General features: G+C 46.6%; 1 protein-coding gene across 1 annotated transcript in view; it reads right to left on the bottom strand.

Annotated features, from left to right (window-relative positions):
- Nucleotides 1–22,596, bottom strand: part of NUP98 (nucleoporin 98 and 96 precursor) — a 43,907-nt gene that overhangs the window by 18,215 nt on the left and 3,096 nt on the right. Inside the window, exons 3-20 of the mRNA XM_069881674.1 lie at nt 21,997–22,098; nt 21,599–21,778; nt 20,766–20,905; nt 19,194–19,301; nt 18,367–18,550; nt 16,438–16,601; nt 15,555–15,692; nt 14,883–14,970; nt 12,782–12,874; nt 12,244–12,384; nt 10,879–11,012; nt 9,019–9,206; nt 8,715–8,831; nt 7,537–7,841; nt 6,219–6,332; nt 5,370–5,508; nt 4,911–5,088; nt 3,771–3,935 (exon numbers count right to left, since the gene is read on the bottom strand). Coding sequence (XP_069737775.1) covers nt 3,771–3,935; nt 4,911–5,088; nt 5,370–5,508; nt 6,219–6,332; nt 7,537–7,841; nt 8,715–8,831; nt 9,019–9,206; nt 10,879–11,012; nt 12,244–12,384; nt 12,782–12,874; nt 14,883–14,970; nt 15,555–15,692; nt 16,438–16,601; nt 18,367–18,550; nt 19,194–19,301; nt 20,766–20,905; nt 21,599–21,778; nt 21,997–22,098 — 2,678 coding nt within the window. The remainder of the gene's footprint in view (nt 1–3,770; nt 3,936–4,910; nt 5,089–5,369; nt 5,509–6,218; nt 6,333–7,536; nt 7,842–8,714; nt 8,832–9,018; nt 9,207–10,878; nt 11,013–12,243; nt 12,385–12,781; nt 12,875–14,882; nt 14,971–15,554; nt 15,693–16,437; nt 16,602–18,366; nt 18,551–19,193; nt 19,302–20,765; nt 20,906–21,598; nt 21,779–21,996; nt 22,099–22,596) is intronic.

The following is a 22,596-nucleotide window of genomic DNA, read 5'->3' as shown; positions in this document are numbered from 1 at the left end:
GACAGATAAAATGAGACCAAGGGGTCTGTAAAGATAGAACCTGATGGCAGACATGGCAGAGCATCAGCCTGCGGTATCCAAGCATGTGGAACAGATTTACAAGTCAAAATATGGTGGTAAAGACAAAAAGTTTCATTACCCCCCTCACTGTGCTTTAATGCAGCCGGGTCCCTGGTGTAACCATTTCCTGCAGACCTTGCAACATTAACAAATTCATTAATATTCAAGTTAGAGATGGAAGAAGAAAAACAAAGTTTGGATGCTGACGCATCCTACAGACCAAATAATGTTTAGTGCACACCAAGAGTTCAGCAAGGTTTTAGCTATGCTGTGCTGTTTCTCAGGTTTGGGAAACAGCTTGATATTTTTCCTTTCTCAGAAAAAAAAACTTAGTTAAAAGGAAGCACATTAGTTAATTAACCCTGACAAGTTCTCTATGAGAGCGGTGAGACAATGAAACAGGTTGCCAAGGGAAGTCGTGGCTGCCCCATCCCTGGAGGTGTTCAGGGCCAGGTTGTATGGGGCCTTGAGCAGCCTGATATAGTTGGAGGTGTCCCTGCTGATGGCAGGGGTGTTGGAACTAGATGATCTTTAAGGTCCGTTCCAACCCTAACTACCCTATGATTCCAAGTTTTCACTAAGTACATTTCAAAGAATCATGGAATTGTTTGGTTGAAAAAGACCTTTGAGATCATTGAGTCCAAGCATACCTGAACACCACTGAACCATCCCTGAGCAGCTCATCTGCCCAGCTTTTGAACCCCTCCAGGGACGGGGACTCCACCACCTCCCTGGGCAGCCTCTGCCAGCGCCCAAGAATTCTTTCTGTGAAGGAATTTTTCCTGAACCTCCCCTGGTGCAACTTGAGGCCATTTCTTCTTGTCCTATCACCTGTCACTTGGGAGAAGAGAACAGGACCCACCTCACCACGATCTCCTTTCCAGGATCTGCAGACAGCAATGAGATCTCCCCTCAGCCTTCTCCTCTCCAGACTAAACAACCCCAGGACCCTCAGCCACTCCCACAACCCCTGGGCTCCAGACCCCTCCCCAGCTCCGTTCCCTTCTCCGGACACATCCCGGGACTTCACTGTCTTGTAGCAAGTCGCCCAAAACTGAACACAATATTTGAGGTACACCCACAACAATGCTTACGACAGGGACACAATCACCTCCCTGTTCCTGCTGGCCATGCTATTTCTGATACAGGCCAAGATGCCATTTGCCTTCTTGGCCACCTGGGCCACTGTTGGCTCACATTCAGCTGCTGTCGACCAACACCCTCAGGTCCTTCCCTGCCAGGCAGCTTTCCAGCCGCCCTTCCCCAAGCATGGAGCATTGATGGGGTTGTCGAGTCCCAAGTGCAGGACCTGGCACTTGGCCTGGTTGAGTCTCATCCTGTTGGCCTCAACCCATGGATCCGGTCTGTCCCAATCCCGCTGCAGAGCCTCCCTACCCTCAAGCAGATCCACCTTTCCACACAGCTTAATGACATCCACAAACTTACTAAGGGTACATTCAATCCCCACATCCAGATCATAGATAAAGCTATTGAACACAACTACACACAATACTGAGCCCTAGGGACATCAAGTTTTGAATCTATAGGACAGGCCCGAATAAATCACACTTAGTCCCAATATTTCTGACTGCTTGAAACACCAGCTGTGGTCCCTGTTCATCTGCACAAGAACGGAAATGGAATGGTGGCACACGCAGTCCACTGAACACCTGTGTGCTCATCTCAAAATACAAATCCATGAGGAACTTCCTTATGAAAGCAGGATGAAAGAGCACATTCTAACGAGCCAAGGAGCAGTACAGCAGCAGCTGAAGACAACTCTGGGATTCTCCAATGCAGAATCCATCCAAGCAGTGACAGCTCTCTCATCTGTCACTACAGCAGCAATGTCTGCGTGACAATCAAGAATTGGACCCTTGGGATCCAGAAATGCATCAAGACTGGCTGTACCAAAAGGTGTTTGTTCAGGTGAACCACTGCCAGCAGGGCTTTAGCTCCGGGCTCCTCTAACCTTCATGGGCACCTAAAACAGTGGAGCTGGCATGGTTCAGTGCTTTGACAGATACTGTGATGAAATCATAGAACATCCCGAGTTGTAAAGGACTCACAAGAATCATTGAGTCCAGCTTCTGACCCTGCACAGGACAGCCTCAATGTTCACACTGTGTGGCTGAGGGCGTTGGCCAAATGCTGATGGAACATTGCCATGGTGGGCACTGTGACCGCTCCCCTGGGGAGATGTTTCAGTGGTCCACCATCCTATGGGTGAAGAGCCTTCTCCTGATGTCCAACCTAACCCATCTTCCCACCATTCTCTTGGCTCCCACCACAGATCACAGATTATGAAAGATTAAAGGCAATTCCCTTGTGATTTAATGTTCTGCTGCCATAAAAGTAATGAAATTGTTCTTCCCACAAGCAGTGAGGCAGCAGGATTTGTGCCATCTCCTGACACAACAGTCCAGAAGGGCTCCAAGTTACCCCAAAGCACTGGTCCATGAAGGAAGATGCTGCTACAACCTCTCCTGGTTTCAAAAGAACCAGGCCCAGCACAAACAACAATAATCAATCTGACAGCGCTGCCTCTTCAGCTGTTCTTCACACTTTGGCTTCAGAAATACCAGAATAAAACCCTACTATACTCAGCTTCCCCATGTGATGAAGCGCCATACACATGCCCAGCAGCACCTCAGCACACAATTCATGCCTCAGCGAGCTGCGAGCTCACCTTTCACTGCAGGCACACACCACCGCAGGGCAGAAGAGAAACCCAGTGCATGCGCAGCCACAAAAACTTCTCAGCGCATTCCATCCCTCTGCTCAGCCCTCCCACACACCCGAACTCCTGAAGGTTTGCACTCACAACTAAGCAACTGAGAACCCAGTTTTGGGAATAGAAGTCTGCTCTCTGCACTTGTTTTCTGCTTTATGACAGTTTACAACTAAAAAGGTGTGGGTTGCTCACACCGACCACTGAAACCTGGCACAGAGTCTATTCTTCCCCATCAGGGCCAGGATACCTTCCAAACAGCCTCTTTTTCACCCATAATCATGCAGTTTCTAATTCAGCATGACAACATCCATGCTAATTACATTTGGAGAATGCAAATCTATCACAGATGCAAACAGACTGACCTTTAAACCCACCTAATGTAAATTAGACTTTATGAGTTACTGATGAACTGAATAAAATGCTTCCCCCATGTGAGACAGAGGTGAAACACTGAGGATGTTCACAAAGCTATAGAAGCAGTCACATCCACTCAAAACCACTTAAGAATCCAGCATATAACCAGCCTTAAAAAGGTAATTTTTAATGAAAATAGAGCACACTCATAAGATATAAAGAAAACTAAATAATGGTCAAGTCAAATAAACGCACAGAATCATTCAAGGCAGGCAGCACAAAGCATTAGGATTATAAAGTGTATGTTCAGTATTCACAAAAACAAGTATTGTCCCCAAAGTGGTGTGAACACACCAAACTCCATCCAGACCAAGATTTAAGAAGCAAGAGTTTAAAGTCTTCCCACTCCCACGCAGCATGAAATGTCAAGTATCTTAATGACAAAGCACATGCAAACACTCATAGAGAGTTCAGAAGAGCGACTGAGTTTGTCCAAGCTTGTGTAAGGTTTTGGCTCTTGGGTGTCCAGGCTGCTCATTACTTCAACAACCCCTCCCCAGGCACCAGCTACTCTTCAAATTTCATGTTACCAACTCCCCTTTATTCAGTGTCCTCCTTCTACCTGAGATGGAGGCGCTGGCTTGCCATTCAGGGCCATTTGCTGGGGCGGCAGATGTCCTGGGGGCAGCACAGGCGTAGTTTTTAGCTTCTTGGTGTCCACTTTTGAAGGATGCTCCTCCTCTTCCTCATCTGAGTCTTGTAAGCCATACTTGGAAAAGTGTGCCACCTGTATAACAAGAAGGATAAATGTGTCATACCCAGGAAAAGAGATTTCAGGCAACCCATTCTGAAAGTCCTAACCAACAAGCAGGTGTAACTGTCCCACTCACACAGCAGCTGTGGCACCTGAACAAATCCAGCTGCTGTATGCACCAAGAAGACCTGCTGCGTGCAGGCCCTCAGCCATCCAAAGGTTTGATCCATTTGGTGAGGAGGCTTCCTACTACAGCTGAAGGGGCAGTGCTGAGAAGGACTTGGGGTGCTGGTGGATGAAGCTCCACATGAGCCAGAATTGTGTGCTCACAGCCCAGAAAGCCAACTGTGTCCTGGCCTGCATGAAAAGAAGCGCGGCCAGCAGAGTAATGGAGGGGATTCTGCCCCTCTGCTCTGGTGAGACACCAACTGCAGCCTTGTGTCCAGTTCTGGAATCCCAGATATAAGAATATGGAATTGTTCGAATTGGCCCAGAGGAGGCCACAGAGATGACGCGAGGGCTGGAGCACCTCCCATACGAGAACAGTCTGGGAGAGTTGGGGTTGTTCAGCCCGGAAAAAAGAAGGCTCCAGGGAGACCTTAGGGCAGCTTCCAGTATGGAAAGCTCCATGAAAGCTAGGGAGGGAGGACAAGGGGGATTGGCTTTAAATTGAAGGGGAAAAAAACAACTAGACTGGCCATTAGGAAAAAATTTTTCAAGATGAGGGTGGAGAGGCCCTGGCCCAGGCTGCCCAGAGATATCGTTGCTGCCCTATCCCTCGAGATGTTCAGGACCAGGTTGCTTGGGGCTTGGAGCAACCTGATCCAGCAGGAGGTGTCCCTGCCCATGGCAAGGGATGGAATCAGATGGGCTTTGAGGTCCCTTCCAACCCAAACCATTTTGCGATTATATGGCTCCAGATAGTTCACAGCAAAGATGCTGAATGGTGAGTTGTAACTTCAGTTTACTTCCAATATTCCTTATGCCACTTCACAACAAAACCATTACCTTAAACACCCAAGATCCAGTCTCTGGGCGGTATTCCTTGAATCTAGCGCCCTGCTTGCGAGACACAGACTCCAGTCTACCTTCGTAATTCATCTCTGCCAGTCGTTCAGGGCTTTTTATCAGGCAACGGGATGTTTTATCTGTAGGCCAGACTCCATCTAAGGTCACTTCAGCTCGTCTGTAAAAGGCAAATGAAGTCTAAGAGACCACAAGATGTTGAAGCAATGCTGTTCAGGTACACTGATACCAGCTAGGAACTGAACACGTAGGCTCAAAACGGCTTTTAAACCCCATTTCTAGTTCAGAAACTTGCAAGTATCTAGAAAATGTATAAGCCTGCAATTTGAACGCATACCACAGGTTTAGATTTCTTGGTGGCTGCCAGAGACACAGTAGGTTGTTGGCAAAAATGTGTCCTTATCAGTCCCTGTCCCCACACAGCACATAATTAAAGATTACCTATTTAATCCTTCACCAATAGGTGGTTTTCTTTCATCGTCAGGATAAACAATAACCTCTTTTCTTCGGATATGTACAATTTCATCCAGATTTAAGTTTGTTAGATTTACTTCTCCTTCGAAGTAAATTGATCCATAACCTGCAAAACAAACCAAAACATTACAATGGGTCCTCAAAAAAAACCTGCATGTCAGAGAAACTATGCTCCTCCTTTACCCGTCTCACCACCCAGTTTTCTCACATGCCCAGAACAATGCACAAGTGATTGCTCCTTCCCAGTGGGAAAACACTGACCATGTGCCATCAGCCGTAAGCTCAGTGAGCTCCAGAGCAGGGACAAAGCCAAAAGGAAGCCACAAGGACTGGTTTTGCATCAACACCCCAGCAAGTCTGGATTTTAGAATTATGGAATGGTTTGGGTTGGAAGGGACAAAGTCTACCCAGTTCCAAACCCCTGCAATGGACAAGAATACTTTCCACCAGATCATGGGGCTCCAAGTCCCATCCAACCTGACCTCGAACACCTGCAGGGATGGGGCAGACACCACTTCTCTGGGAAACCTGGGCCAGGGCCTCGCCACCCTCACAGGAGAGCATTTCTTCCTAAGACATCATCTCAATCTCCCCTCTTGCAGCTCAAAACTGTTTCCCCTCATCCTCTCCCTTCATTCCCTGATTAAGAACCCCTCCCCAGCTTTCCTGGAGCCCCTTCCCATACTGGAAACTGCTCTAAGATCTCCCCACAGCCTTCTCTTCTCCAGGCTGAACAATCCCAACTCCCCCAGCCTGTCCTTGTACAGGAGGTACTCCAGCCCTCTGGAGGCACCTCAAGATGCTGAGTGAGCTCACCTTTGCGGCCAATGGTGAAGTCTGTCACGATACATTCATTTTGGTCATTGGTCAACTTTGCCAGCTCCTCCATGGACGGGATGGTGTAATAGCCTGCTCTTGTTAGAACAATTCCTGTAACAGCATAGAGAACGAGACTGACCACAAGCTCCCACCTTCAAGAGCTTTGAATCATAGAATCACCAGGTTGGAAGAGACCCACCGGATCATCAAGTCCAACCATTCCTATCAAATACTAAAACCATGTCCCTCAGCACCTCGTCCACCCGTCCCTTAAACCCCTCCAGCGAAGGTGACTCAACCCCCTCCCTAGGCAGCCTGTTCCACTGCCCAATGACCCTTTCTGTGAAAAACTTCTTCCTAATGTCCAGCCTAAACCTCCCCTGGCGGAGCTTGAGGCCATTCCCTCTCATCCTGTCCCCTGGCCCTTGGGAGAAGAGCCCAGCTCCCTCCTCTCCACGACCTCCTCTCAGGGAGTTGTAGAGAGCAATAAAGTCTCCCCTCAGCCCCCTCTTCTCCAGGCTAACCAACCCCAGCTCTCTCAGCCGTTCCTCACAAGGCCTGTTCTCTAGCCCCCTCACCAGCTTCGTTGTTCTTCTCTGGACTCGCTCCAGAGCCTCAACATCCTTCTTGTGGTGAGGGGCCCAGAACTGAACACAGGATTCGAGGTGCCGAGTACAGAGGGAGAATAACCTCCCTCTAATAATGGTTTGAGTTGGAAGGGACCTCAAAGCCCTTCTGGTTTCTACCCCCTGCCATAGGCAGGGACACCTCCCACTGGATCAGGAGGCTTCAAGCCCCATCCAACCGGGCCTTGAACACCTCCAGAGATGGGACAGACACCACTTCTCTGGGCAACTTGGGCCAGGGCCTCACCACTCTCATCATGAAAAACTTCTTCCGAATGTCTAACCTAAATCTTCCCCTTTCCAATTTAAAGCCATTCCCCCTTATCCTACCACTCTGCCCTTGTAAAAAGCCCCTCCCCAGCTTTCCTGGAGGAGCTGCTCTAAGGTCTCCCAGCAGCCTTCTCTTCTCCAGGCTGAGCAACCCCAACTCTCCCTGTCTATCTTTGTACTGGAGGTACTCCAGCCCTTGCATCACCTTCACGGCCTTCCTTCTCCCTCTTGCACATCTCACTACCTCAAAACAAAACTGGGTGATGAAATTTAATTGCTCATTCACTCAAGAGAATCACTCAGATTTGTGTTCCGTAGAAAAGAGGGGAAAGAGAAAAAGTTGAGGGTCTAAACCAGTGCAATACTTTAATGAGGCGCTGTCAGGAACCGCACATCTAAAGCCACCAGTGCAACCTCACCTGCAGGATGTTGATGATACACTGCTTCAGGCTCCTCTTCACGCTCATCCTGAAGGGAATCATCATGGAATGAGGCATCTTCACTGCTGCCTTCCAGACCATTCCGCAAAGCTGCCCGCATGTTCAGAGCCACAACGGTGTCATCCAGGCTGTTCTGCTGCCTGTGCACAGCGTTCTCTGGGGTCTGTGGGATGGGCTTGGCAATGGGGTTGGTGTAGAATCTGCTCACTTCGTGATGATCCTCCTCCTCCTCTCGCTCGCCATCTTGTCTGTGGTTTTCGTCAGGAGGCACCGACAAAAAGAATCTTAAGAAATAAAGTTGCATTATTTAATTCTAAATGAATTAAAATTCTGGTGTCTTTTCATATAAAAGCCAAACAGGACGAATGATTGAGGGAAGTGATGATGTGATGCCCTTTCATCCTACCCTTGTTAGATAACCTCTGCCATTCTGCACCTAAGCTGGGGGTCACGGGATCATGTAATGGTTTGAGTTAGAAAGGACCTTAAAGGCCATCCAGTTCCAACCCCCTGCCATGAGCAGGGACACCACTGACTGGATCAGGCGGCTCCAAGCCCCATCTAACCTGGTCCTGAACACCTCCAGGGAGGGGCAGCCACAACTTCTCTGGGCAATCTGGGCCAGGGGCTCCCCACCCTCATTGTGAAGAATTTCTTCCCAGTGTCTAATCTAAATCTTCTCCCTTCTGATTTAAAGCTGTTCCCCCTTACCCTATCACTCCGTGCCCTTGTAAAAAGCCCTCTCTAGCTTTCCTGAAGGCCACATCATGAGACAGCTGGATCTGTGGAGCCCCCTTGCAATGCCCAGATCACTGAGGACTAAGCAGAAGAGGCTTTTCTCGCCTCAAGGTCAGGTTTCTCACTTCCCCCAAGAAATGGCCTAGCTTCTCGCTACAGGGAATGAAGAGAGTCACAACCAGAAAGTCATTCCTCTTCGAACTCCTGACTTTGGATGGAATGAATTGGTGTATGACCACACTGGAAGAACACACAGCCAGTTTATGGTGAAATGAGTCTCACAACAGGTTAACTTGCTTTCAATGAACAGCTAAGAGTACATCCCCGAACATAACTACCTATTCTGTCCATAATTTAGGCGGGCAGAACTGGTTTGTGTTTCTCCTAAGTACAAGCACTTCCACGATGAATCCACATACCGATCTCCATTCTCTGGGTACTCCGAAGGAGAAGCCAGGTCATCATTTTCTCGATTGACAGGTGAGAACAGATTGCTGCTGTTGAGGTTCTTCAAAACCAACTTTTTAATGCTCTTCCTGAAAAAAAACCACCACATACCCACAACAAACATTAATCCCCACCACCAAAGAGGAATTTGGGTGTATTCTGGCGTTCTATGATTTTACACAAAACCTGGTACTGCTATTCATATTTGAACCAGCTGCCACAGGAGTTTACTCTTGCACCACCTCCTCCCTCTACATACACAAAAGCAAAACTCACTTTGGCATGAATGCACCATTAGACAGAGATGGTTCGTCATCATCCAGACCATCAAAGAGGTGAGATTTAGCCGAACCAGCTGACTGCAGGGCTTTTGGTCGCACTCTGGTCGCTGGACGGGGAGTCAATTTGTAGTGGGTAGGTGTTGTTAAGGCCTTCTGAGCTGCTGGGTTTGTTGGTTTCAGCCTCTGAAACAAAAGAGTTGTAGAATTGGAACTTTCACACTACTTACTGTAAGAGTTTGTGGATGGTGAGTGCTCGAGATGTTAAGGCTGTCATTCAAGGACCTTCTAAAGGCAAAGGGGATAGAATAAACAGGGTAACACTCAACAAAACCAGAGACCAGGCTGCTCAACAGCAGCTTATGTTAACAATGCCGAAAACCAAAACCTGCAGTCTCTCACTGATGGGCTGCTAATAAACAATGGGCATAGTTTTGGAGAGGGCCAACCGGGACCTCCTGTGAGCTGTGAGACAGCAGCTGGCATCAGACTGGGGGTGTGTGCATCCTGCAGCTGGAATGAGGAGCAACCTCAGTGCCTGGAGAGGACGAGGGTCTCTGCTCCAGCCCCTGGGCAAGGAATAGGTGTGTGTCCAAGTGGAGCCAAGTGAAGGTCTCCACACAACATCCACAGCTCACGACGTGCCAGCTGCTGGCAGTGAGGGACAGAGGGAGCACTTATCACCCCCAGACCTCATGAGGTGTGTGGAAGGTGTATATAAATGTGTAGCAAGCTTCAGGCTGGGCCAGCCCACAGGTAGAAGGTTCTTGGTCCTGGCAGGCTTATCTGAGAGGCAAAGGGCTCATGCCAATATTGAAGGAACCGTGAGCACAGGGTGCGCATGAAATGAGCGTGTGCTTCTTTTAGCAACAAGTATCATGCTGGATAAGGCAGTGAGCAGGAGACCAGAGGAGTAGGCAAGAGGGGCATGCTCTCAGAGAGACCATGGTAATGCCTGAGGAGTCTCCAGATGTGCAGGTGGGTCTGGAGAGCGTGAGCATCTATTCTTCCACCAGGGAACATTAACCCACAGAATCACCAGGTTAGAAAGACCCATCAGATCATCAAGTCCAACCACTCCTATGAACCACTAAACCATGCCCCTCAGCACCTCATCCACCAGTCTTTTAAACACCTTCACTAAAGGCGACTCAACCACCTCCCTGGGCAGCCTGTTCCAGTGCCCGAAGACCCTTTCAGTCAAAGAGGAGGAAGAGGACAGGGCTGTATGTTTTATGGGAGTCCTGCCAATGTGATGTGGCTGCTGCTGAGGGCAGCATCTTGTCTGTGCAGCTGCGTCAGCGTGCTCTGTGCACACATGCATCTGGGATACGTGCTCAGCTCCAAAACTCTTTATGCCTGCAAGTGGAAAAACGGCAGCCATGCCCTGTGAAGGAGACTCCCTGGGTCTCCAGGCAAACCATGCTAGAGAAATCCCCAGCTCCTGGCATCTACTGGGGTCAGCAGCTGTTCATGACATCCTCTAATACTTAGTGTCTGAACAGTATTTGTTCTGTTGTCTTTTAAAAAGAATCAAAAGGGCAAGAGACTGCCACGAGCAAAGCTTATGCTAAACACTAAAAATACTCCAAGCACATACAATCGCCCATCTTTCCTCTCACCTAGCAGCAGTGAGCTTAACAAGAATACCAAAGTCAAGGCCCTGCTGCAATCAAACAGTGAACAAGGCCACAACATAAACAGTTTGGGACCTGGAGAGCATAAAAAGCCACTGCATCTGTACGAGTTTACAGATTGCAACTTGTTTCGCTGCTTGCTGTGTACTTACTTGAAGACAGTGAGAACAAAACTAATTTCAAATCTTAACACTAAACTCATTAAGGGTACAGGTGCTTACCTCCTCTTTTTTCTTTGGGTCTGACATAGGGTTTCTGAAGAGTGGGGAATCTCCAAAGGGTGAGTAAGTCAAGTTATTGAGATGCTGCTGAAGGACCGCCTGCTGGGCAGCTGACGCATTCGGGTCTGTCAGTGCTAAAAAAAGAACAGTGATTTTTAGCACGTTTTACTAATAGAACCGAGGTAGGTATAAAGGCAATTCTCCCAGTCAGAGGATCTCCTCACAGGAATTCAATTCACAACACAAACTCCAGCACTCCTTTCCCCGCTCTTCGGTCACCATTACTGCAGCAGCGAGATTCCAGTCTCTCACTAGAATTTGTAGCCACATTTGGTAAGTTTTTATTGGTGAGAAGCTGAGGGCACAGAGAGCTGAACATTAGTAGCGCAAGTCTGGCCTGTCAAGACCTTCATAGAACCATGGACTGGTTTGAGTTGTAAGGGACCTCAAAGCCCAACCAGTGTCAACCCCCTGTCATGGGCAGGGACACCTCCCACTGGATCATGGGCTCCAAGCCCCATCCAGCCTGGCCTTCAACCCCTGCAGAGAGGGGGCAGCCATGGCTTCTCTGGGTAACCTAGGTCAGGGCCTCACCGCTCTCATCATGAAAAATTTCTTCCTAATGTCGAATCTAAATCTTTCCCCTTCCAATTTAAAGCCATTCCCCCTCATCCTACCATTCCATGCCCTTGTAAAAAGTCCCTCCCCAGGTTTCCTGGAGCCCCTTTCCATACTGGAAGCTGAACCTCCCCTGGCGGAGCTTGACGCCATTCCCTCTTGTCCCATCACCTGCCACTTTGGAAAAGAGGCCAGCTCTCTCCTCTCCACAACCTCCTTTCAGGTAGTTGTACAGAGCAATAAGGTCTTTAGCCTAGAGAAGAGAAGGCTGAGGGGACACGGCCTCCTCTGGACTCACTTCTAAAGCCCCAGGTCCTTCTTAGAAAATCATAGCCTGAACCTAAGGACCGTTTATTTCACCAACAGCATAGTATGTTGATTCAGTATAGCTCACTCTCCTACCTGGAATTACTGAAGCTACTAACACTATATTCCCCTTTTTTTCTAAGCACCTACTGTTACTGTCTGAAATTCAGTGAAGGGAAATAATACTAGTAATTTTGAAGACAAAGCTTTAAAACAGCTGAAACTATTAATGTTAAAAAAATACACCTGAAGTGCCTCAAGTAATTCATAATTAGCACAAAATGCTGTCACTAACACGTCCTCTACTGCTACTGAGAACAGAAGTGGCCTCCAACAGATGCTCAAACACTTTTCCCCCCATCAAAGCGCTCGTGTAGGATGTACTCTTGTGTTTCAGCAAGGGAGGAAGCAGCAATTAAACCTGAGTGAACATCCACTTACCCACAGCAGGCTGAGGGGCTCCGAAGCCCAGAGTGGCTGTTGATGTGTTGAATCCTGGTGCTCCAAACGTTCCTGTACCTAGTGTCCCACCAAGTTTAGGCTGGGTGTTTCCAAATAAAGATGTCTGTCCTGCCCCAAGAGCTGTGACACAAGAGATGACTCATTTACTGCAAGGCTGTGACAAAGCCAACTTATCCCACAAGAAATCAATTATTTATTGAACTACAAGAAACACCCAACACGTCCATGAGTGCTGCGGGCAGTCATGAAAGACTTGTGCAATCAGACCAGAAGACATCACCAGCTTTGAGCCATTAGCCACCACTGCAAGCAACGCTGCCCACAAGTGCTGATGAGTGACCCAGCGCCATGTTAGCAAGCTCTGCCTCATTCTGATTTGAGACCGAGATTCACGGCTTCAAGCTAAAACACCCACAGCCTTTACTACAGAATTGGCAAGTAACATAAAGGCTGTATTATCACTGAAGTTTGAGGATGTCGCTCAGGTTGATGTGAAATAAGTTGGCAAACTGTTCACCTGTTCCAAATCCTGTTCCTAGTCCAGTTCCCAGAGTCCCAGTAGCAGGCTTATTTCCAAACAAACTGTTTCCAGCAGTGTTGGCACCAAAACCTGTGAGAACAGAAGCAGTAGCTCATTAATCTAATACTATTAGAGACGAAATTAAAAACATACATTTAAATACCCAACTATCACCAGCTCTAATGGCAGAGTTTTACTGAAAGCCAGAATGGAGATGGTGATGCTGTATGTGGCAACAAGTAAAGCGTTTTCAGTTTTTTCAACTGCCCAGAAGGAAAAAATCCCGTTTTATACCATTTATCCCACACACGCACTCCTGATTCTTAACAATGAAGCAGGTGACAAGCACACAGTTCAAAGTAATCTATAACTGTAATGAAGAGCAACCCAAATCTAACATTAGACAGATCAGTTCTGGAGATTATGAAACCGCCCTGTGGTTGGTGAGTGTGTGAAGACAGGACTGAATGAGGAAACTGCGGACGTGGACCAACATCAGGAACACCTTAGAGCCTAAGTCCCTTTTTCCTATAAGTTAAATCACTAAGTAATGCAGGCAAACTAAAACCACACGCTGCAATTGATACTGTTCACTACCAAACAGTATCGGCACACTAACATGGTGAGGAAGACTTGGAGAACAGCAGAACAAGATGTGGGAGCAACTCTCATCGATGCCGTGCATTAAGTTTGCCCGAAGATAGTCAACACTATGAAACTGCTGTTGCTGACATGTTGCCCTGGCAGCCCAAGAGCCTGACAACATTCCCCCTCCACCTCATTCTGGCAGGCCAGCCGCACATTCGACTTGATCATCAATACAACTAAAATAAACCCCCAAACCCACAGAAAAGTCAGGATCTAAACCCACTCCTACTTGCTTTTAGCACAGTTTGGTTGCTCTCAGAGTCAAGAACAAAACCAAAGCAGATTCCAACACAAGCCCTGTGAAGGCAGACTGTCCTTTATTTGACCGTCTCTACACATCTCTCCTGATTGATAACACAGCACTATAATCCAACACTGAAGTCAGAGGCCAATGCTAACACAAGGCCAAGTTCTTCAGGATTTTGATCCTTCACTCCACTCTAGTTTAACCCTCACTGCGGTGCAAGATCACCTTATGACACTGCCAAGTTACAGATGTTGCTGAGGAACCTGAAGGGACACAATGCCATGGGACTTGATGAGATGTGCAGAATCATGGAATCATTTGGTTGGAAAAGACCTTTGAGATAGTGCCCAACCATACCTGTCCACTACTAAACCATCCCTGAGCACCTTGTCTAGTCATCTTTCAGACTCCTCCAGGGATGGTGACTCAACCACTGCCCTGGGTAGTCTCTGCAACTGCCTGAGAACTCTTTCCGTGAAGGGATTTTTCCTACTATATTCCTCTTATCAACCTCCCGTGGTGCAACTGGAAACCCACATCCACAGGTCCTGAGGAGTCTGGCAGGGGTTGGTCTCTGTTCATACAAAATAACGTTCCCTGGGCTGATCCCACACTGCACCCACAGCGCCTGCCAGGCAGAGGTGATGTCAGAGTAGAGGGCTTGCCCATACTCACGCTGTAGCCCAAGCAGCAAGATGTTGCAGGTGATGTGGGTGCCCAACCAATGTAGAAGCTGCTCTTTGAGGTCCCTTCCAACCCAAACTATTCCACAGTTCTCCAAACTTGACATCCTTCAGCATTCCTTTGCCACCACAGGGTTTTTATGGCCACTTAAAACATTTGTTTTCCGAAATATTTGATTTCGCTATTTCTTAATCATGTTTCACCTCCTCTTAAGCACTCATGGAAAGAGTGATATATTTACTTAACTACTTACTTAGTGATCAGTCTTCTTGAGCCAGGATGTACCACCAAAAGAAAAGGTATAAAACAGCAACCCAAGCGTTTCCTTGTGACAACACGCATCAAACCTCTGGCTTACCTGAGAGTATTAACACTCCTAACCATTCAGCATGCAATATTCGGCAACCAGGTGTGTGGTATTTGCAATACTGCCTTAAGTGACCGAAAACACACTTTTTTCTTTTAACTGTGCCAAAACTGGAAGTATTTGTATTCCTAAAGCCAGGGCTGGTTTCTTACCAAAGAGCCCACTGCCGGTGGTTGTGCCAAATGACGGCGCGCTGGTTGTGGTGGTTCCAAATCCAGCAGGTTTATTACCAAACAGGGTCTGGAAGGAAGAAAACAGGAATTTGGAAACCTGACAAGACTGATGTTAATGGAAATGCATTGGTGTTTTGCCGCAGGTGAGAACATAGAGCTGATGCCAAGCACAACTTGGTCTACAGAACCCAGTAGAGGTGCATTATCTGCAAGCCACCCACTAGGACACAGCAAGCACCCTCTGGAGACAAGTATTTTCGCTTTGTTATACCAAAATGACTCAATATCAAGTTTATTTTTAGTTATATCATCCTCACAACTTAAACACCTGCATTTTCAACTCTACATCGAGAAGTCTGAGCGATATTCAGGAATCACGATGCTCAGGCTCTCCTGTTGTTTTTTATCACTCAAGACATCCCTTGATATAAACACTACTTCTGCAACACCAGTTCTATTACACACGCTCATAGCGTGTCCTTCAAGTTGCAAAATCAGTGTCATTTTGTGTATGTTAGGCATCTGAACTCTTAAGACAACACTGCTTTCATGGAGGTCAAATCCCAGGAACAAGACTCCAAGCCGTTTGTTTCTATTTTCCCCCTTTTTCCCCACTTCCTTTTCACTTTTTTTTTTAAGGTACAGACATACCGAGCCACCAACACCAAATCCCGTGTTCGCTTGTCCAAAGAGACCAGTTCCAGTTCCAAATCCAGTACCAGCATTTGTATTGGTCGCTGTTCCAAAAAGGCCTCCGGGTTGCGAAGGCTGGGTCACCCCGAAGAGACCCTACAACACGAGTGAGGTTAAGATCACGCTGCAGCACTTGTCAAAGCCTAGCACTGATAACAGAACTAACGCACACAGTCAATGAAATGATGTTATTCACTTTTGCTGGGAAGGAAATTGGGAAAAAAGTATTTCAGAAGCTTCAGTCATTCTCCAATAAATCAGTTACAAAAAGGAAATTAAAACAAAAATCAAAGAATTCATGTTCTGAGCTTAAAAAGAATATTGGAATCTCCTCATCACTCTGAGAGAGGGAGGTCAGAAAGAAAAAATTTAACAATTTTTTTCTGGGAGAAGTCACAACATATTGAGTTAGAATAGAGTAAATTTGGTGCCAAGGTCCCTCACTGTGCAACAAGTTGCAGCTATTCAGCATCTTTCTATCAAGAGAGCTCATGAATGCTGCTCATGAGCCACCAGGAAATAAAACTGCTAAGTAATTCCCACAGAATGACACGACATTATCTGCGTGAACATGATTGAGAATAGTTGAACTGATAGAGGAAACTGCTTAAAGAAGGGAATGGGAAATGTTATTTGTTAAAAGCTGAACTGCTCTCTAGTAATCACGAATGAACCATTATGACTGGCAAGAAGTTGGCAGCTCAGCAGTGTTCAAAGCCTCATGTCCTACTTTTACTACAACCTGAGGAAAATTTAAATGCCAGTATTGCAGCATCCCCTGTCAAGCAGGAGAAGCTACAATGTAACTTAAACCTTTAAGGGTTCAAACCATTTATCTCACCATTGTGTTGGTGTTCGGCTGCCCCAGAGTGCTGGTATTGCCAAAGGAAAAGCCAGTGTTCTGCGTTGTTGTGGCTTGACCAAATGGTTTGTTAAACAGACTTGTAGTTTGCGATTGCTGACCAAAAAGACCCCCCGTTGTTCCTGTTCCAAAGCCAGTTGTACCTACAATATAAACACATTGGTTAAAAACCCTCGAGTCTTTAGAATTACAGCATGGTTTGGATTGGAAAGGACCTCAAAGCCCATCCAGTTCCATGCCTCCACCATTGGCAGGGACACCTTCGACTGGCTCAGGGAGCTCCAAGCCCCATCCAGCTTGGCCTTCAACCACTTCTCTGGGCAACCTGGGCCAGGGCCCCACCATCCTCACAGGAAAACCTTTCTCAATAAGATCTCATCTCCACTGCCCCTCTTTCAGCTGAAAACCATTCCTTGATCAAGACCCCCTCCCCAGCTTTCCTGGAGCCCCTTTCCACACTGGAAATCTGCTCTAAGGTCTCCCAGAAGCTCTCTCTTCTCCAGGCTGAACCACCCCAACTCTCAGCCTGTCCTCGTACAGGAGGTGCTCCAGCTCTCAGATCATCTCCGTGGCCTCCTCTGGACCCACTCCAATAGATCCACGTCTCTGAGAACAGACACAACCCTAACTCAGGACAGCACTGCCCTTCTTAGAACAGGTAATCACTTCTGTTTCTACATTTTCAGTTTCTGTTTATAGCTCAGTTCCACAAATACAAACATCTGCTTTCACTTAAGTTTGCAGCAGAAATTAATAGCACAATTTATGCTTTAACTTCGCAGCACAATCTTTTACAGTAAAGGCCAGCTCTCTGGTCAGCCCAACCGACCTGCAGCTACCAGACAGGCAAGCACCTCTGTGAATCAATTGCTTTTGCACCTGGCGTTTACTTTTTGACCAAGAATACCAAACTGGACAGCGTGAAACCAGGATGGCACAATTGTTTGGAAAAGACCTTTGAGATCAAGTCCAACCACAACTGCCCACTAACATGCATAACAGGCCCGCATCCTAACCCTGCTCTGTGGTGAAGAAGAGCTCCTGGCAAGGTGTAGTTGGGCTACTATAAATCCACTTCTAGTGAGTTTACGCTCTCATTAGCAGTAGAAACCTGAACTCACCACAAACCAATCAATGCAATCACACATTATCAATGCCCTGGTTGGTTTTCCTTCCCATTATTTTACACGTGAATAAGCCAATGTTCTTGTAAAGTCAGATACACCAATGAGTTGTTTTCCAGAAAAACTTGGGGGATGCAGAGGAAGCCTGCGACCCCCAAAGAGTAAATAGAGATTTCTATTGCAAAGAACCCAATTACTGAATTTTGATAAGTAAAATTCTTAGCTCTCACCTGTGTTTCCTCATCTTTTTTCACTACCAAATTTTAAATAGCTTAATAGAATATTCTGGAACACATCTGGAGAAGGGGAACAGAGCTGGGAAAGGTTCCAAAGAAGTCTTAAGAGGAACGACTGAGGGACCTGGGCTTGTTTAGCCTGGAGAAAAGGAGGTGGAGCGGAGACTTCAGCACTGTCTACAATTGCCTGAAAGGAGATTGTAGCAAGGTGTGGGTTGGTCTCCTCTCCCTGGCAGCCAGCAGCAGGAGAAAGGGAAATTGCCTCAAGATGCATCATGGAAGCTTTAAGTTCAACACTGGGAAGAATTTCTTTACTGAAAGGGTTCTCAGGCACTGGTAGAGGCTGCCCAGGGAGGTGGTTGAGTCACCATTCCAGGAACTGTTTAAAAGGCAGGTAGATGTCATACCTGGGGACATGGTGTAGTAGTGGACTTAGCAGGGCTGGATCAATGGTTGGACTATTTTAAAGGTCTTTTCAAACCAAAACTATTCTGTGATTCTGTTTGCGTATCTGGTCACAGTAACGGCAGTGAACAGGCAGCACTTACTGGTTCCAAAAGCGGTTTTGTTTTGTCCATATGAAAAGCCTGTATTAGTTGTAGAAGAGCCAAAGAGTCCTGTAGCTGTACTTGATGTAGCGGTGGATGAGCCAAACAAGCCTGCAGCTGCTCCTGCTCCTACAGGATTGGAGGGGCCTTTCCTATTGGCTTGGTAGTCTTCTAAGCGGAGTTCCTAGAAAATGAAAACCCCGTTCTCTCTAAGCATTCTTTTCACACAGTGAAAAGCATGGTTACACAGCACTCAAGCCTACTTACAGCATGCTTACACAGCACTCATGCCTACACCAAGATGAAGGCATCAAGAAAAACTAACACCTATATTTCTAAAAAGGACACCAGAAACAGGACCTAAACTTGAACTCATGTGTGGGATTCAGTTTTACTCCCCTAAGCTTTTCAGATCTTTTGAGTATAAGACTTGGTTTGAAGTATCAAATAAGTCAACTTGAAAGGAAAAGGCTTCAGGTTAAACACTTGGGAATGTTAGTTTATATTAAACAACCCAGTTTGGTCTGAGATTCTGCCATTATCTCAGCAGTGCAGGATTGCTCTCAATCTCTTATCCTTCTGGCACACAGCAAGGTGGAATCCTAGCTCTTCGAAAACAGGAGCGTTAAGTATTTAAAAACAAACAATTAACATAATGATGCACGACACGATTTATCTGACAATACCTGTCTTCTGTGAGTGATGCAGATATTAAAGGCTGTACTCTCATTAAAAAAGCACAGAAGATACTTATTACAGTCAAAAAAGCTCTGCTAAACCAACGCTCACCAACAAAAACAAGATAAGCATGATTGAGGTTGACTGACCTCGAGAGATTTGCTTTCGTACTCTTTCATGGCAGTGATGCACTGGTGCTTGGTGTTGATGTTAGTGCTAACACCGGATTTCACCATAGTATCTGTACCAGTTGGTGGCTGCAAAAGAACACATTAAGATACAAGTTGAAAACCCAGATTCCGTTACTGCAGTCAGTGCTCTGGGGAGATGCTGTTAGAACACAGATGCAGCTCAGCACCTGGAGCAGTCCATTCCTATTATCTGTATGGCTGCAGCCTCACACAGCGCCAAGGCACGTCCAGTAGCAATCAACAGTGGAATTCAACTCAGTAACACTCAAAACAGTACAATTTACCTTTCAGCTCACTTTAAGAATAGTTTACCTTAATTAGTGAGACAAATCTTCTAACTGGACATAGATTTCATTATCCCCCATTTAACTGTGCTAATAGAGGTACACACTCTGACTGCTCGAGTTATCATGACAGCTCTGCCTACATCCAGAAACGACTAAGTCTCAGTCTGTTAAACCAGCTCAGTCTAGAAATTGAAAGGGCTGAAATCTACATGAACAGGTATTTGGGAACAAGAACACTTCTTTCTGGACAGTATCAGCTACCCAACTCTCACCACAGCTTCCTTAAAGAGCCACCCTCTGTTTTTCAGACACCACAGGACTTTCAAGACATTTTCCAACCCTTTCTTAAAGGGAGGTCATCCAGAAAACACAGGGCAGTCTTCACTTTTCAGCTGACATTTCCAAAGCCACGCTGAGAACTGCATTGATTTTGACCCATTCTGAGGTGTCTTTAACCCTTAATACTGTCAGCATTTAGCACAGATCACCCCGAATTCAAGGCACTTCCTCCCTTCCTGAGAAGGCTCCATTTTAAGAGCTGTTTTGCCTCTTCAGCTTTAACAAGAGTGGTAAACCCAGCGAGTCTAACAAGACTTTGGACTTCCCGTTTCACTGCAGCGGTTCCACTAACAGGGATGTTTTCAAACCATTCCAGAATACTGCAGAATGGCACACAAACTACTCATTTTTTCAGTTCAGTGACCAAGACAGTAGATAAATAACTGCAAAATATGTTTCCCACAGTAAATGGGTTCAGATTAAGAAGGAATGTTGAGGCTCTGGAGAGAGTCCAGAGAAGAGCAACAAAGCTGGTGAAAGGGCTGGAGAACAGGCCTTACGAGGAGCGGCTGAGAGAGCTGGGGGTGTTTAGCCTGGAGAAGAGGAGGCTGAGGGGTGACCTCATTGCTCTCTACAACTACCTGAAAGGACGTTGTAGAGAGGAGGGTGCTGGCCTCTTCTCCCAGGTGACAGGGGACAGGACAAGAGGGAATGGCCTCAAGCTCCGCCAGGGGAGGTTTAGGCTAGACGTTAGGAAAAAATTCTTTACAGAAAGGGTCATTGGGCACTGGAACAGGCTGCCCAGGGAGGTGGTTGAGTCACCTTCCCTGGAGGTGTTTAAGGCACGGGTGGACGAGGTGCTGAGGGATATGGTTTAGTGTTTGGTAGGAACGGTTGGACTCGGTGATCCGGTGGGTCTCTTCCAACCTGGTTATTCTGTGATTCTGTGAAACCCAGAACTTACGTTGAACTTAATGGTCGTGCCAGTTGGGGCAGCGGTAAAACTAGTTGGGCCAAAAAGAGATCCAGATGTACTCCCGAAAGGATTGGAAGTAGTGTTAGTGGTTCCAAAGAGGCCTCCACTGCTGGTACTTGTTCCAAAGTCTTGAAAAAGACAGAAAATAAAATATCAGTTATACACCAAACCTGAATTTTAAAACTTAAATCCAAACACTTCCTTCAAATTACAAAATAGTTTGGAAATAGACAAAACTGCTAGGAAAATGTTTTTTACAGCAGAGACAGAAACTAACAGTCTGCTAACACAATATTCTGCTGTAGAAGCCTGCCCTGAACTCATCACCCCAGGAAACACTGGGATCACAACAGCAGCCAGTTCCACTCTGCTCCCAGCAGCACTAAGAATGACATGTACGAAGGGAACCAGTGAGGTTCCTTTTCTCAGAAGGGTCTGCAAGCAGTTCTGTTTCCTGGAGTTACAGCAGAGCTTGAGGCATTTCAAGTGTTCTAGTGCCAGAGGCAAAACCAACCGTAACTGCTCTACAACAGCAGAATAAAGGCTGAAATCAAACAGCATCAAAAGATACTTAAGAATAGAAAATGCCACCTATTTTAATTTATTTTAAAACTTGCTGCTAGAATCGCAGCTACGGATTTTGCAGCACATCAGGTTCACTCCTGGCTGCTGTGGATCACAACATCATCACTGTATCCTTCAGGAGAAACAACCAACCTTCACGTTAACACTTGTACAAGACCCACTTGTCCACCCAGTGTTCTGTACTCTTCAGTTAAAGGAAACAAGCAATGCTCAAGAGAGGTGGCAGTTCTACTCACTTCCAAACCCAGCTGGCTTATTCTGTGCAAAGGCATTACTTTGGGATGAGAAGAGGCCTCCCCCGGTGCTCGTAGTCCCAAATAGGCTATTGGATGTCCCAGTCGATGTTCCAAACCCAAAGCCAGTGCTCGTGGAGGAGGTGGCTGGCTGATTGAACGTAGTCGAACCAAATAATCCTCCTAAACACAGAAACAGATGATTAATCATTTGTAATCATTAATTGCCTCAGGGGTTTCGGTTGTTTTGAGGTTTTAGAGGGATGGTGGTTGTCTGTTTGGTTTTTGTTGTTGCTTTTATTGATAGTTGCTTGGGTTTCTTTTTGCTTTTCTTCCCCGCTTTTTACTAACACCCTTCTTTCAAGGTTGCACTCTGCACCACTACCATAACACAGCCGTACCTGGTTTGGTCTGTGTGCTCCCGAAGAGGCCTCCAGTATTATTGTTTGACCCAAAGGCTGATGTTCCAAATGCTCCTCCGCTCGTAGTACCAAAGCCGGCATCTGAAAATCAGCATTAACAGTTGAGGTGAAACCACATTTCAAACACATACTGCAAACTGAACGCTGTCACCGTCTGTTTAGTTCCCCAAAAGATGTTTGTGCATGACTTCTGATATATTGGCGCCTGGGATATTTCTACTAATTTCTTGGTTTAGGAGCAACGTAAATAGAATTATTGTTTCCTTCCTAAAAAAACGTAACATATGTGATAGTTTATACCCTGCTTTAATGGCTAAAACTTTGCTCATGGTACTATTTACAATGTGTGTCTTCAGAAGATGCTCCTCAGGCTACGTGCTTTTGCCTCTCAAGCCTTCCTAACAAATCCAGTCCTGATTGAACAACTCTCCCCCCTGACCTAGCAAGGCAGCCTCCTCCCAAGCAACTGAGCTGCTACTGCTTCAATAAGCAAATATGGAACTCTGGTGTCTTTCCTGATTAAAAGCTGTGTTAGTGGAGAAGCCTAGGGCTCCCAAACACGATTCATGAGCCTAATTC

This window comes from Phaenicophaeus curvirostris, unplaced genomic scaffold (assembly GCF_032191515.1).
Source record: "Phaenicophaeus curvirostris isolate KB17595 unplaced genomic scaffold, BPBGC_Pcur_1.0 scaffold_59, whole genome shotgun sequence".
Lineage (NCBI taxonomy): Eukaryota > Metazoa > Chordata > Aves > Cuculiformes > Cuculidae > Phaenicophaeus > Phaenicophaeus curvirostris.
This window is presented reverse-complemented; position numbering and strand designations above follow the sequence as displayed.